The sequence below is a fragment of the Pimephales promelas genome, chromosome 8 (assembly GCF_988280905.1).
Source record: "Pimephales promelas chromosome 8, fPimPro1.hap1.1, whole genome shotgun sequence".
Classification (NCBI taxonomy): domain Eukaryota; kingdom Metazoa; phylum Chordata; class Actinopteri; order Cypriniformes; family Leuciscidae; genus Pimephales; species Pimephales promelas.
In genome coordinates, this window is record NC_142776.1 from 17,913,656 (window position 1) to 17,926,966 (window position 13,311).

The 13,311-nt window shown below is 47.0% G+C and overlaps 1 protein-coding gene and 1 long non-coding RNA gene across 2 annotated transcripts in view; both read right to left on the bottom strand.

Moving 5' to 3' along the window:
* The window catches only part of LOC148977703 (uncharacterized), a 271,661-nt gene that overhangs the window by 240,269 nt on the left and 18,081 nt on the right, over positions 1–13,311 (bottom strand). The window lies entirely within an intron of this gene.
* The window catches only part of LOC120493021 (uncharacterized), a 32,005-nt gene that overhangs the window by 17,011 nt on the left and 1,683 nt on the right, over positions 1–13,311 (bottom strand). Inside the window, exons 2-3 of the mRNA XM_039691400.2 lie at positions 10,745–11,044; positions 10,352–10,506 (exon numbers count right to left, since the gene is read on the bottom strand). Of these exons, the coding sequence (XP_039547334.2) occupies positions 10,352–10,506; positions 10,745–11,044 (455 nt within the window). The remainder of the gene's footprint in view (positions 1–10,351; positions 10,507–10,744; positions 11,045–13,311) is intronic.

The following is a 13,311-nucleotide window of genomic DNA, read 5'->3' on the forward strand; positions in this document are numbered from 1 at the left end:
TCCATTGTTTCCGAAAGAAACACAAACACGAACCGTTTTCTTCTCTTCAATATGTACACGTAGCCTACTGTTCGCGCTCACCTCATCACCTTATTCACATCTCACCAGCGCACATGGATCGGTGTTCGTAGATCGACTGGTAGAGATTTTTCAAAGATGGCTTCTTCCTGTATTCGCAAAGTTGATTGTGTGTATAAAATATCTTCTTATTAAACTGTTTGGACACTGACAAAGTTCTCAATGCTTCGGTTTGAATGTAGGGACCCTTATTATGCTACTGTGTTAAGGGGGTCGCACACCGGGCGTGCAGCGCCGCATCGCGCAGCGCCATGTCTTCAAAATTCGAACACATTATTCTCGATGAGTGTACACACACCGGCGGCGCCATTCGGCGTCTGTCCGCGCCGCCCAGCAACGGCTCAGGACTGTGTTCAAAACCCTGCCGCGCCACAGAGCGCCATTTGCATAGTTTTATATTAAAATTGCATTTATTTGTCTCAAATCGTCGTTAATGTACATACTGACTTCACCCTGTGCTGCAATATACATTTAAGCCTATTTAACATTCCTAATTTTCCTAATTCCTAACAACTTGAATAGTCATATTGGGAAAAAAATGTAAAACAAACATAGCCTTTTTAAATCCAATTTTAAGTACCAGTCTAAACCCATCAGTGCGAAATATTAATGCATAGGCGATGTAATGTTTGCCTCGCGTGGTTATTCACGGTCGTGTAGAGCCACCTATTGGATTTACCAGGTCACAACACACTTCAGGTAATTTCTGTAGCGTAGCAGCGGAGCGAAATGGACGAAGAAAAACTCATCAATGAAGTAGGGAGTAATCAATGAAGTAGTTGCCTAGACAACGGATAACGTTGCAACAAAATAACAGACTTAACAAGGTGATAGACACGTTTACTTGGCTAATAACGTTCAAACATCAGCTATTTTATTCACTTAACATATAAAATATATATATACATCCAGTTTAAACTCACCCATCTTGCAGCTCTTGACTTCTACCAGGAGTTGATTCAAAACTGAGCTCGTGCGAATAGAATGTGCGCGTCCGGTGTGCGATACCTGTGAATGGTTCTAGACGTGGCGCGACGCGGCGCTGCGCGCCCGGTGTGCGACCCCCTTTTCTGTGGGGCTATTTTGAGCCTTGTTAGTGGTAATAACAAGCGATTTGTATTTGTCATTAGTCTATGCCCTATATACTAGCGTTATACTAGCATTATAGGCTAAACTGTTTTTAGAGATAAAACTATTTACATTCGGCAATCATCAAAACAAATCTCAGATAACGGTTGACTAGGTAACAATGTGTAATTAGACTAAAGGTTCGTTTTGCGCCGGAGTTGTCCTTTAAATCATCCACGATCAAAAATCGTGATATCGCATAAACACAAGTATAAAACGACTGTTATTGTGTCTGATTACAAACACAAGTAACGCAGTTCACAAAACTGTATTGCACGCGTGTGGTACATTTAATCACACATCAATCTTTTCGTAGATATATGTCGCACTGTACAGCCCTGTACAGGACCCTTTTTAATGAACGTTTGTTGTAGGTCTAGGCATGGAGATATCTGAACATCCTTGCCAAGCGCAAGCCAGTTGTCATGATGTGGGTGTGTCCTGTCATATTCTATAGTTCCCTGTCTTGTCTATTTATTATCCAAGGTGTTTCTTATTTCTCACGACCTACAACGTTTGTTGTAGGTCTAGGCATAGAGATATCTGAACATCTTTGCCAAGCGCAAACCAGTTGTCATGATGTGGGTGTGTTGTCCTGTCATATTCTATAGTTCCCTGTCTTGTCTATTTATTATCCAAGGTGTTTCTTATTTCTCACGCCCCCTTGTTATCTTGTCTAGCTCGCTTGTCCCTGATTATTTAAATTGAATTGAAAAACTTCAACCGCACACCGTTTCACCAGTACCGAAGTAACCAATAAATTATCGGGGAGGGTCATGCCTTTTCTCACAATTATTTTGCAGGGTCATAGAAAAATGTATTGTTGGCGAAGGGAGTCTGTTTTGGTTATAGTCTGTTTTGACTATAGCCCCTTAAAAGTGCAATGTGCAAAATTTTTGAGTATCTATTAACAGAAATGCAATTTGACATTCATAACTATGTTTTCAGTGGTGTAAAGAACTTAAACCATAATGTTTTTGTTACCTTACAATGAGACATTTATACCTACATAACCGTAGACAGCGTCTTCTATGAAGGTCGACATATTGTGACGTCATGTTTCTACCGTAGCCAATAGCGAACAGACATCACTACAGAGCGTGTTTCATCACTACCTTGAAAGAGAAGCAGTAGAAAGCTAATAGCTAGCCATAAACACCGTGAGTAGTGACCTTTCCCTTGTCAGTGGTGCAAAATATGTAGTTGGATTGTTTCATGTAACTTAGATCTTCTCCCTCGCTGTGTTATGGCTTAATGTGGGGATAAATGTGCTGATTACATTTGTGAGACAGCTGATTAGTACTCATGTCATTGACCGTAAAACAATATGTTCCAGGAATCACCAAATCGTCGATCGCAAGTCGATCTTGGAAGCATTTTAAGTTGATCGCGAAGAGTTTTCAAAATCAGACAAAAAAAGCCTATTGTGTAGTAAATGGTGTCTAGGGGATGCAGAGGGCTCATGTGGACGCGCATGAGTTTAAACAAAGCTTTACGTTTTAACCAGCTCCGCCACAATAACAGCTCATATATAGACCTTATGTAGCCCCGCCCCTTTTCAGTGTTGCGCTCGTTATCTTTTGACTTCCGGCCTGTATTTACACAGCGATATTGCATAGGTATGAATGAACTGCTGCAAAAAAATTCCCATTCGACATTTGTTAAGACATCTGCTTTAGAATGCTTATGATAAACATTACAATGCTCATGATAAATTTTGTTAACTCTACAATAAGTAAATCCACTTCACCAGCTAATTACTCCTCGACAGCAATGCCATAGAAATATACAGAACCGGAAGTTCAAAGACAATATTTTACAGATGTTGGCGCCCACGTTTCTCTGCTGCATAAGATCTATAGTCAGCTCAACTGTTACTACCCTGTTAGAAAAAATATATAGTTGCATAATTTCATGTGGTTCTTCTCCCTAGCTCTATGGATTTTCTATGTGGGGAGAAATGTGCTGGTTACGTTTGTGAGACAATCAGCTGATTACTATTATTATGTTATATATTAAGACCCTTGATCCTCACCTGACTATGGCTTTGTAAACTTTATCCATTATGTGGTTTATAATGGACTGTGGTACAGAAACAGTGACAACGTTACACACTCGTGGCTTACTCTGGCTATTCTCTGCTGTCTCAGACGATATGTTTGTCCTGTTTAAGCCACCGTAGTTTCTTTGAAAGGGAGGGGTGAGCAGTGGGTTGAGCCTTTATTGCAACTCGCAACAGAACCGCTAAATGTCGGTAGAAAATACACACTGCACCTTTAAATAAAAACGTCTCGGTTACGTATGTAACCCTCGTTCCCTGAGTAGGGAACGGAGACGTTACGTCAGAAGTGACGGAGATTGGGGGATTTCGCATAGAAAGCCAATCCTCTTCGAGTATTTAAACACGAGCCAATGGCATGCAATGCCTTGGGGCTGCGGAAATTTGCATAGCGTACTCCGCCCTACTCCGTGAGTATAAAAGGAGGAAGTGAACGCAACCGCAGTATGTCTTCGCTGAGGAGCCAAGACTGAACTCGGCATCTACCCAGCGATACAGCAGAAGTGGCAGGGAGACGTAACGTCTCCGTTCCCTACTCAGGGAACGAGGGTTACATACGTAACCGAGACGTTCCCTTTCGTAGTCACTTCGAGTTACGTCAGAAGTGACGGAGATTGGGGGTCTGTGCCATCACGCCAACTTCAGGCTGTCTTCCAGTGCCCTGCGAAAGTCTGAACCCCCGAGCCTTACCTGTTTTCCTTAGGGGATCCGACTTAGACACAGGATTACCAAGGTACACTGGGAAACATATCCCGAAGGGGACATGCTACCAGCTGCCTACCGAAGGGAGGACTTACGAATACACATATGGCCACATAGGAACACATATGGAATCACTGGAGCACCAACCGCAGGTGGCTACTAATTTCAGCTCCAGGGGTGGCAGATGGCTTGCCAAGGGAAGACACATGCTCAGAGAGGCTTACAGTGGATAATACACATGAGACGGTTACCAAGGGGGAACCGTACGCATGGAGGCACCTAGCCAGCATCCAGAGCCACAGCAGTGGTGCCCGCATCGTCGGTGCTGGAGGACTCAAGGCTTCAATGGAAGAACTGAGGAAATATCGCACTTATCCAGTCCGGGGAGTGGAGTGGCGAGCAAGCGAAGACACCTGAGCGGATCCAGAACTGGCCGAAACGAGTACGTGAGAGGATACCGGCTCAATTCGCAGATTATAGAATCTGGCGAAGGTGTTGGGTGTCGCCCAGCCTGCAGCTCTGCAGATGTCTGTTAGCGAGGCGCCGTGCGCTAAAGCCCAAGAGGAGGCCACACTCCGAGTGGAATGGGCCGTCACACCAAGGGGGCACGGAAGGCCTTGCTGCTGGTAAGACAAAGCAATGGCATCCACAATCCAGTGGGACAGCCGTTGCTTTGAGAGAGCCCTTCCCTTCTGGCTCCCTCCATGACAGACAAAGAGCTGGTCTGAGGTCCTGAAACACTGCGTTCTGTCGACATAGGTGCGGAGAGCACGTACCGGACAGAGCAGTGCCAAGGCTGGGTCTGCCTCCTCCGGGAGCAGCGCTTGCAGGTTCACCACCTGGTCCCGGAAGGGAGTGGTGGGAACCTTGGGCACATATCCAGGCCGGGGTCTCAGGATCACGTGAGAGTAAGCCGGCCCGAACTCCAGGCACGCTTCGTCAACGGAGAATGCGTGCAGGTCCCCCACCCTCTTGATGGAGGCCAATGCAACCAGGAGTGCTGTCTTCATGGACAGAAACTTTAACTCTACCGATTGCAAAGGCTCAAAGGGATGCCTCTGCAGAGCACTTAAAACTACCGAGAGGTCCCAAGAGGGTACGAGGGGAGGACGAGGCGGATGCAGCCTCCTCGCTCCCCTCAGGAACCTGATGACCAGGTCGTGCTTCCCTAAGGACTTACCTTCCACTGCTTCATGAGAAGCGGCAATGGCCGCGACGTAAACCTTAAGGGTGGAGGGCGACAGCCTGCGCTCCAACCCTTCTTGCAGGAAGGAAAGCACGACACTGATCGAACATCTCCGGGGGTCTTCTCCGCGAGAAGAGCACCAATTGACGAAGAGGTTCCACTTCAACGCATAAAGGTGTCTCGTGGACGACGCTCTTGCGGAAGTGATGGTTGCCGCCACCGCAGGTGGCAGCGAACTCAAACCTGCCTCGTCCCGTCCAGGAGCCACACGTGCAGCCTCCAAAGATCGGGACGAGGGTGCCACAGAGTGCCCCGTCTCTGAGAGAGTAGGTCTGGTCTCAGAGGAATAGGCCAAGGAGGTGCTGTCGCGAGGAGCATGAGATCGGAGAACCACGTCTTGGTGGGCCAGTAGGGGGCTACCAGCAAGACCTGCTCCTCGTCCTCCTTGATCTTGCACAACACCCGTGCAAGGAGGCTCACTGGGGGAAACGCATACTTGCGTGGGCCCCGTGGCCAGCTGTGCGCCAGCGCATCCGAGCCGAGAGTGCCGCGGGTCAGAGAATAAAACTGGGCGCAGTGGGACGAGTCCCGAGAGGCGAACAGGTCTATCTGTGCCTCCCCGAACTCGTCCCAAATCAGCTGGACCGACTGGGGATGAAGTCGCCACTCGCCGGAGATGGGGCGGACCCGGGACAGCTCGTCGGCTGCCCAGTTCCGGTCTCCAGGAATGTAAACTGCACGAAGGGACCTCAGGTGCTTCTGACTCCATATCAAGAGGTGGCGGGCGAGCTGCGACAACTGGCGTGAGCGTAGACCCCCCTGGTGGTTGATGTACGCTACTGCCGTAGTGTTGTCTGAGCGGACAAGCACATGCTGGCCCTTGAGCAACGCTCGGAAGCGGCGTAGGGCGAGCCGTACTGCCAACAGCTCGAGGCAATTGATGTGCATGAGGCGCTGGGCTCCTGTCCAGGAACCGGCGGCTGCATGCCCATTGCACATGGCACCCCAACCCGTGGTAGATGCATCCGTGGAGACAACGAGATGCCTGGAAACTCGCTGAATAGGGACGCCGGTCCGTAAAAAGCTGAGGTTCGACCACGGGAAGAAGGTTCGGCGGCACGCTGGAGTTACTGGAACTCGGAGCGAGCCGCGATGCCATGCCCACCTCGGGACTCGATCGCGAAGCCACAGCTGAAGCGGTCTCATATGAAGCAAACCGAGCGGCGTTGCCGCGGCCGCGGATGCCATATGCCCCAGGAGCCTCTGAAATAGTTTCAGTGGAACCGCACTCTTGCCCTCGAACTGTCGAAGACAAGTCAGCAGTGAGTGCGCGCGCTCGTTCGTGAGCTGCGCGGACATGGCGACCGAGTCTATCTCCATGCCGAGAAAAGAGATCCTCTGCACGGGGCAAAGTTTGCTCTTCTCTCGGTTGACCCGAAGGCCCAAACGGGCTAGGTGCCGGAGCACCAAGTCTCTGTGTTCGCAAAGCTGAGCTCGAGAGTGTGCTAGTATCAGCCAGTCGTCGAGATAATTCAGGATGCGAACCCCGTGTTCGCGAAGGGGAACAAGGGCTGCCTCGACGATCTTCGTGAAGACGCGAGGGGACAGAGCTAACCCGAATGGGAGAACGGCGTACTGATATGCCTGGCCCTCGAAGGCAAACCGAAGAAACGGTCTGTGTCGAGGTAAGATGGACACATGGAAGTACGCGTCCTTCAGGTCGATCGCTGCAAACCAATCCTGATACCGAACACATTCGAAAATGCGTTTGGCCGTGAGCATTTTGAACGGTAGTCGATGGAGAGAACGGTTCAAAATGCGCAGGTCCAGGATCGGTCGTAACCCACCGGTCTTCTTGGGGACAATGAAGTAGGGGCTGTAAAACCCGGACTTCACCTCGGCTGGAGGGACCGTCTCGATTGCACCCTTCGCCAGCAGGGTCGCAATCTCCGCTCTCAGGACTGGGGCATTGCCACCAACTATCGTGGAGCGAACTCCCCTGAAGCGGGGAGGAGACCGTGCGAACTGAATCGCGTAGCCGAATCTGATCGTTCTGATGACCCAGCGGGATATCCCGGGAAGCGCTAGCCAGGCTTCCAGGAAATGAGCCAACGGGGTCATGCGAACCACAGACGTCCCCCCGGAGGGGCAGCGGTGCGGGTCGACTGGCACGCGTGCAGGGGTTACCCCGCTCGGATGCGTCGAAGCCCGCTCCCCGACAGAAGGGACCAGGGAAAGCGGAGCGTTCCACGGGGGTCTGTTCTGCCGGGGGTCTGGCGACAGAGGGGGAAGGGATTGGTGTAGCCCGGGGACGACACACGCACCCTTCCGCGCCCTCAGAGACAGAGAGGAGTGTGTGGGCTGACGCACGGGGGCATCGAGCGCACCCACTCCAGTCTGTGAGCTCAGTGAGGATGTCAAGTCTTTCTTTAACCAGTTCAGGGTGCTGCCCACCCGTGGGTGAGCAGCGGGGAGCTGAGAACAAAAGATTCTCCCCCGGCCCTCCACCGGGGGAAGGAGGGGGCCTGCTACCGCCTCCTGGGAAAGACTCAAGATCGTCACTGAGCGGCCCGTGTCAGGATCTTCGCTTGGCCTGGCGTTTAGCGGGGCGAGCGGCCTGAGGGGGCTGAGACGCCGGCCTGCGGCCTCCTCGACGCCGGGGCCCGGGTGAAGGCTGCTGCTGGGGCCGGGCGGGAGGGAGGGGAGCCGCAGGGGGGCGTCCTCGGTGGCGAGCAGAAGGAGGCACCTGCGCCGATGACTGGGTGGAGGCAGCAGCTGGTCGTCGGGGCAGGATGTGTTTAATGGCCTCCGTCTGCTTCTGGGCGGTGGAGAACTGCTGGGCGAAGTCCTCGACCGCACCGCCGAAAAGGCCAACCTGGGAGAGCGGAGCGTCGAGCAGACGAGTCCGCTCAGCGCTCCGCGTGTCTGCCAGGTTGAGCCAGAGATGGCGCTCCTGAACCACCGAAGTGGCCATCACCTGACCGACGGCGCGAGCGGCCACTTTCGTTGCCCGGAGAGCAAGGTCAGTGGCGGACCGCAGATCTTTAAATGCCGTCGAGTCAGTCCCGCCCTCGTGCATGTCTCTGAGCATCTTCGCTTGGAAGACCTGCAAAGTGCTCATGGCATGCAAAGCGGAAGCCGCCTGTCCCGCCGCTCTATAGGCTCGCGCCGCCATAGCAGACGAGAACCCACAGGCTTTGGATGGGTGCTTAGGAGGACCACGGGTGGAGGCGCTCTGTGGACACAGCTGCATCGCAACAGAGCGCTCCACCGGGGGCATCCCAGTGTACCCACGGGCGGCCCCACCGTCGAGGGGGGGAAAGGCGGGGGAGAGATCGCGCTCTCGAGTGGACAAAGGAGCCCCCCAAGAGCGCGATAACTCCGCATGCAGCTCGGGGAAAAAAGGTATTGGAGTTGGCCGTGGCCTTGCGGCGGCAGCTTTGTCCAGATACCAATTATCCATCCGCGAGAGATCGGGGCAGGATGGAGGTTTCCATTCTAGCCCGATACTCCCAGCGGCTCGAGACAGCATGGCCGTCAGCTCAGGATCTGACACGGGCAACGCTGGCACTCCCGAAGGGGGCAACGCAGCCGCATCTTCCTCTCCCGAGGACTCAAGCCCGCCTAGTGATGCTGTGATAGACATCACATCATCATCTGGAGCGCTGCTCGAAGCAGCCGGTGCCGCCGAAGAGACAACCGACCGAGTCGCGCTAGCGCTCGCTGGCTCACGCACTGAGGCGGGGGGTGTGGCCCGAGGAATCGTCGGGGCTTTATCCCACACCGTCACCGTTAGATCGCCGGGTCCCCGGGTCGACGGGCCCCCTTCCGTGAAGGAAGCCGATCGAGTAGGGGGGACCGGGGCTCTCACTCTAGTGAGATCATTGAGCCTCGACCTCAGTGTGGAGATGGTCATGCTCCCACAGAAGGAACATGAGTCATCCACGAACGCTGCTGCTGCATGCTGAATGCCCAGGCATACAAAGCAGCGTTCGTGACCATCAGATGATGACAGAAATCTACCACATCCAGAAGGGCACGGGCGAACCATCTTTAAAAAGACGTGCCGCGTGCAGCTCTTTCACTTTCACTTTTATGAGAAAGGAGAAATTCACTCTTTCAGCGCTGAAGCTGCCAGGGAGAAGTGCAAAGTCTGGCAGACCACTGCTCAGATCGCAGGCAATGCAAAATCTCGCTGGGTACCGCCGTCACACCAACACTGAAGAGGACGCTCGTTCTCGAAGAGTCTTGAATCAGCTTTTAGGAGTGAAGAGGTTCTCTTGGCTCCGAAGCGAAAACATACTGCGGTTGCGTTCACTTCCTCCTTTTATACTCACGGAGTAGGGCGGAGTACGCTATGCAAATTTCCGCAGCCCCAAGGCATTGCATGCCATTGGCTCGTGTTTAAATACTCGAAGAGGATTGGCTTTCTATGCGAAATCCCCCAATCTCCGTCACTTCTGACGTAACTCGAAGTGACTACGAAAGGGAACTAACAGTCCCAAATTTCTTTTTTTCAAAGTTCTCACTTCACAAAGTTTTCACTTCACATCCCCTTCCTGAAAAACGTAACATTTCATTAAGCATTCCAATTTATTTATTTATTTATTTATTTTCATAAAAATAACAGCTAGGTGGCAGGTGCATCTGAAGGCTAGCTATAGCATGTTAGCTGAGCACACCATCAATACATGAGAATTTATTAAATTAAAACCATGTTTTTGCTCCAAACTTACAACGCAAGTCGAGTGTTTTAAATAACCTTCTATGATCTGATTTGAAAGACAGAAAATACATTATTTTATAGTATTCCACAATGATAAAGTCTGTATTGATTAGCTTTACATTATAAATATAATTTATTATTATGAAAATACCTGACATGGCTCGAAGAACATATATCATTATCTGCATGTTACAGCGATCTCTTTTTTTATGTCAGGGAGTTCCTGGAATTCAGTCAGAATGTTGTGCAACCCCACTGCATAATTATCCTACTTATTATGTGGCTACTTGACAAATAAGTAAATAATTGAACACAAAATACTAATTTGACACACTTGACTACATCAAAATGACCCACAGTACTCGACTGAGCGGTCTGTTACCAGTTGAAGCTGTTGTTCAGATCGCACATGACATGTTGTCCATGACATGTTTTTGCTTTTGAACAATTTATGCTGTAATTTTATGCTTACCTTAAGAATCAAACAGCAGATACCACCAGTGATGCACAGTAGCATGACAGCACACAAAATGAAGATCTTCAGATGATCTTTATCTTCTGGGCAGTCTTTTTCTTTTCCTTTTTCCTTTCCTTTTTCTTTTTCCTTTTCCTTTTCCTTTTCCTTTTCTTTCAATGACAGAATAAAAAAAACAGGGTCAGAGAATTATAGAATTATAATATGCATTTTTTTTCTCATTAAATATTAACCAGAAAGTGATTGTACTTCTAAATCTCAACCTCCCATCCTTTTCCCATTCTACATTTTCCCATTCACGCCATTTAACACATGTGGTACATTCATTTAATAAACTCATCATGTCTTAGAATAGAATTATAATTTACATGAAATATAAGAGACACTTACCTATCCATAACCAGGTGAACTTGCCAACAGTTTTTTTGTCTTCCAAATTAAATTTACACCAGTAAAGCCCAGTGTCTTCGACAGTTACATTTAAGAGGGTGACAATAAGGTTGGGAAATGGTCCAATGACACTGACTTTGAATTCGTTTGCCTTTTTATAGGTAAGATTGATTCCTTTGTAAAAGTAGAATAATTCCTGCGCTTTACTTGCTCCTTCTTGTTTATACATGTACACTCCATCTTGAGGTAGTTTATCAGTAGCACACTCGATGGTGACATTATGCCCAGAAGATTTGATTACTGTTTGAAACAAAAAAGAAACTTTTAAGACTTTTTTCCCCTTTCTGCTTACACTTAAATACACAAATGAATTTGCAAAGCTGTGTGTGAATTGTGTGTTCTTGGTATTTTCTTTATGTTTCTACACAATGTATTCTACCTCACGGTCTGACATAGCAATATGATCCAAAGTAACATTTTTAATCAGAGATGTATAAAGTACTAGAAACCTGGACTTGAGTAAAAGTACAAGTGCTCTATCAAAAAAGTAACTTGAGTAGAAGTTAAAGTGCTCTTTAAGCACGACACTTGAGTAGAAGTACTAAAGCATTCAAAAATGATTGTATAAGTATTGCAAGTAGTTTATTTTAAAATTCACTACTCAAGTACTAAAAGTAAAAGTACAAGTACAGTATTGTGTCATGTAGTTTGAACATCATATTGTTTTTAATTTCAAATGATAAACCTAGAGGACACTCACAATTCCTTTGGCTGTAGCAGCAGTAAGTACAGGAATGTACAAGAAAGAAAACCAATGCTGAGCTTGACGTTAACTAACTAACCATGATCAATACATTACTATTAATCTTTAATAATGTTTGTTAAAATGCAGCTGTTCATTGTTTGTTCATGGGTAACACTTTAAAATAATGGTCAGTAGTTAACAAGTAGCTATGCATGAAGTAATAGGTAGTACTGCATTAACACTGAAGTTAATACTATTAACTAATATGGAAGCAATATTAACTAATCATTAAGTAATAGGTAATTTAGTACAAAGGTAGTTCCTTGGTAGGTATTTGATTGTTACTAAAGAAATATATCCTCATTGAGAACTACTTGTGAACTAAGAAATAATAACCAATTAATTACTAATCACAAAAGTAACATGTCTAAAAAGTGAACAATTGTGGGGGTTTTACTCTTAACATGGTCATAACATTTCAGAAGCATGCGCCTCAAATGGGTTCTTTGTGGAAACCAGTTTATGAAGTTTATACATCCCCCCAAATACATTAGCTAGGTTGAGATTGTGACCACTACTCTTGCCAGGATGGACGCATGTTCTCTGTTTATTTAAAACTTAAACATAAAATAATCCTAATAAAGACAGTTTTTAAAAATAAATCTTAAATAATTAGGAAGTGTTGCTGACACTCTCATGATTGGATTAGTTCACTATTATGAGCTCTATTGAATGTCACTCACATATATCTCAGACTCCAAAGACCTATAACTTTATGTTACAGTAGCTGCCTGAGGAGGACTTCTCTTTAGGACATGAATATAAACATTGATGTTCACTTGTCAAAAACAAGCATCTTTAATGAAGAAATTGGCTGCATTTATGTTACGATAAGCGCAAAACCACATCTTCCAGATTGTTAGACAGTTTGTTAGAACATTAGTGCCTCACAGAACCTGTACAGTATGTGTCAAATATAAAATTAAATTACTTGTATCATTTGTGAAAAACAGGTTAACTCCTCACTAACTACTTAAGCGTTACCTTGTCATCCCGCAGGAACTACTAGTGATGTGGCCCATTATTTTGAAGTAAAAAACATGTTAACTCCTAACTAACTACAAGTGTTACCTTGTCATCCCGCAATGTTTACACAAACGCTTGTAGTTAGTTAGGAGTTAACATGTTTTTCACTTTAAAATAATGGGCCACATCACTAGTAGTTCCTGCGGGATGACAAGGTAACTATTAAGTAGTTATTGAGGAGTTAACATGTTTTTCACAAATGATACAAGTAATTTAATTTTATTTTTGACACACACTGTACAGGTTCTGTGAGGCACTAATATTCTAACAAACACTGTAATCTGGAAGATGTGGTTTTGGGCTTATCGTAACATAAATGCAGCCAATTTCTTCATTAAAGATGCTAATTGTTTTTGACAAGTGCACATCAATGTTTATATTCATGTCCTAAAGAGAAGTCCTCCTCAGGCAGCTACTGTAACATAAAGTTATAGGTCTTTGGAGTCTGAGATATATGTGAGTGACATTCAATAGAGCTCATAATAGTGAACTAATCCAATCATGAGAGTGTGAGCATCATTTCCTAATTATTTAAGGTTTATTTTTTAAAAACTGTCATTATTAGTATTATTTTATGTTTAAGTTTTAAATAAACAGAGAACATGCGTCCATCCTGGCAAGAGTAGTGGACACAATCTCAACCTAGCTAATGTATTTGGGGGGATGTATAAACTTCATAAACTGGTTTCCACAAAGAACCCATTTGAGGCACATGCTTCTGAAATGTTATGACCAT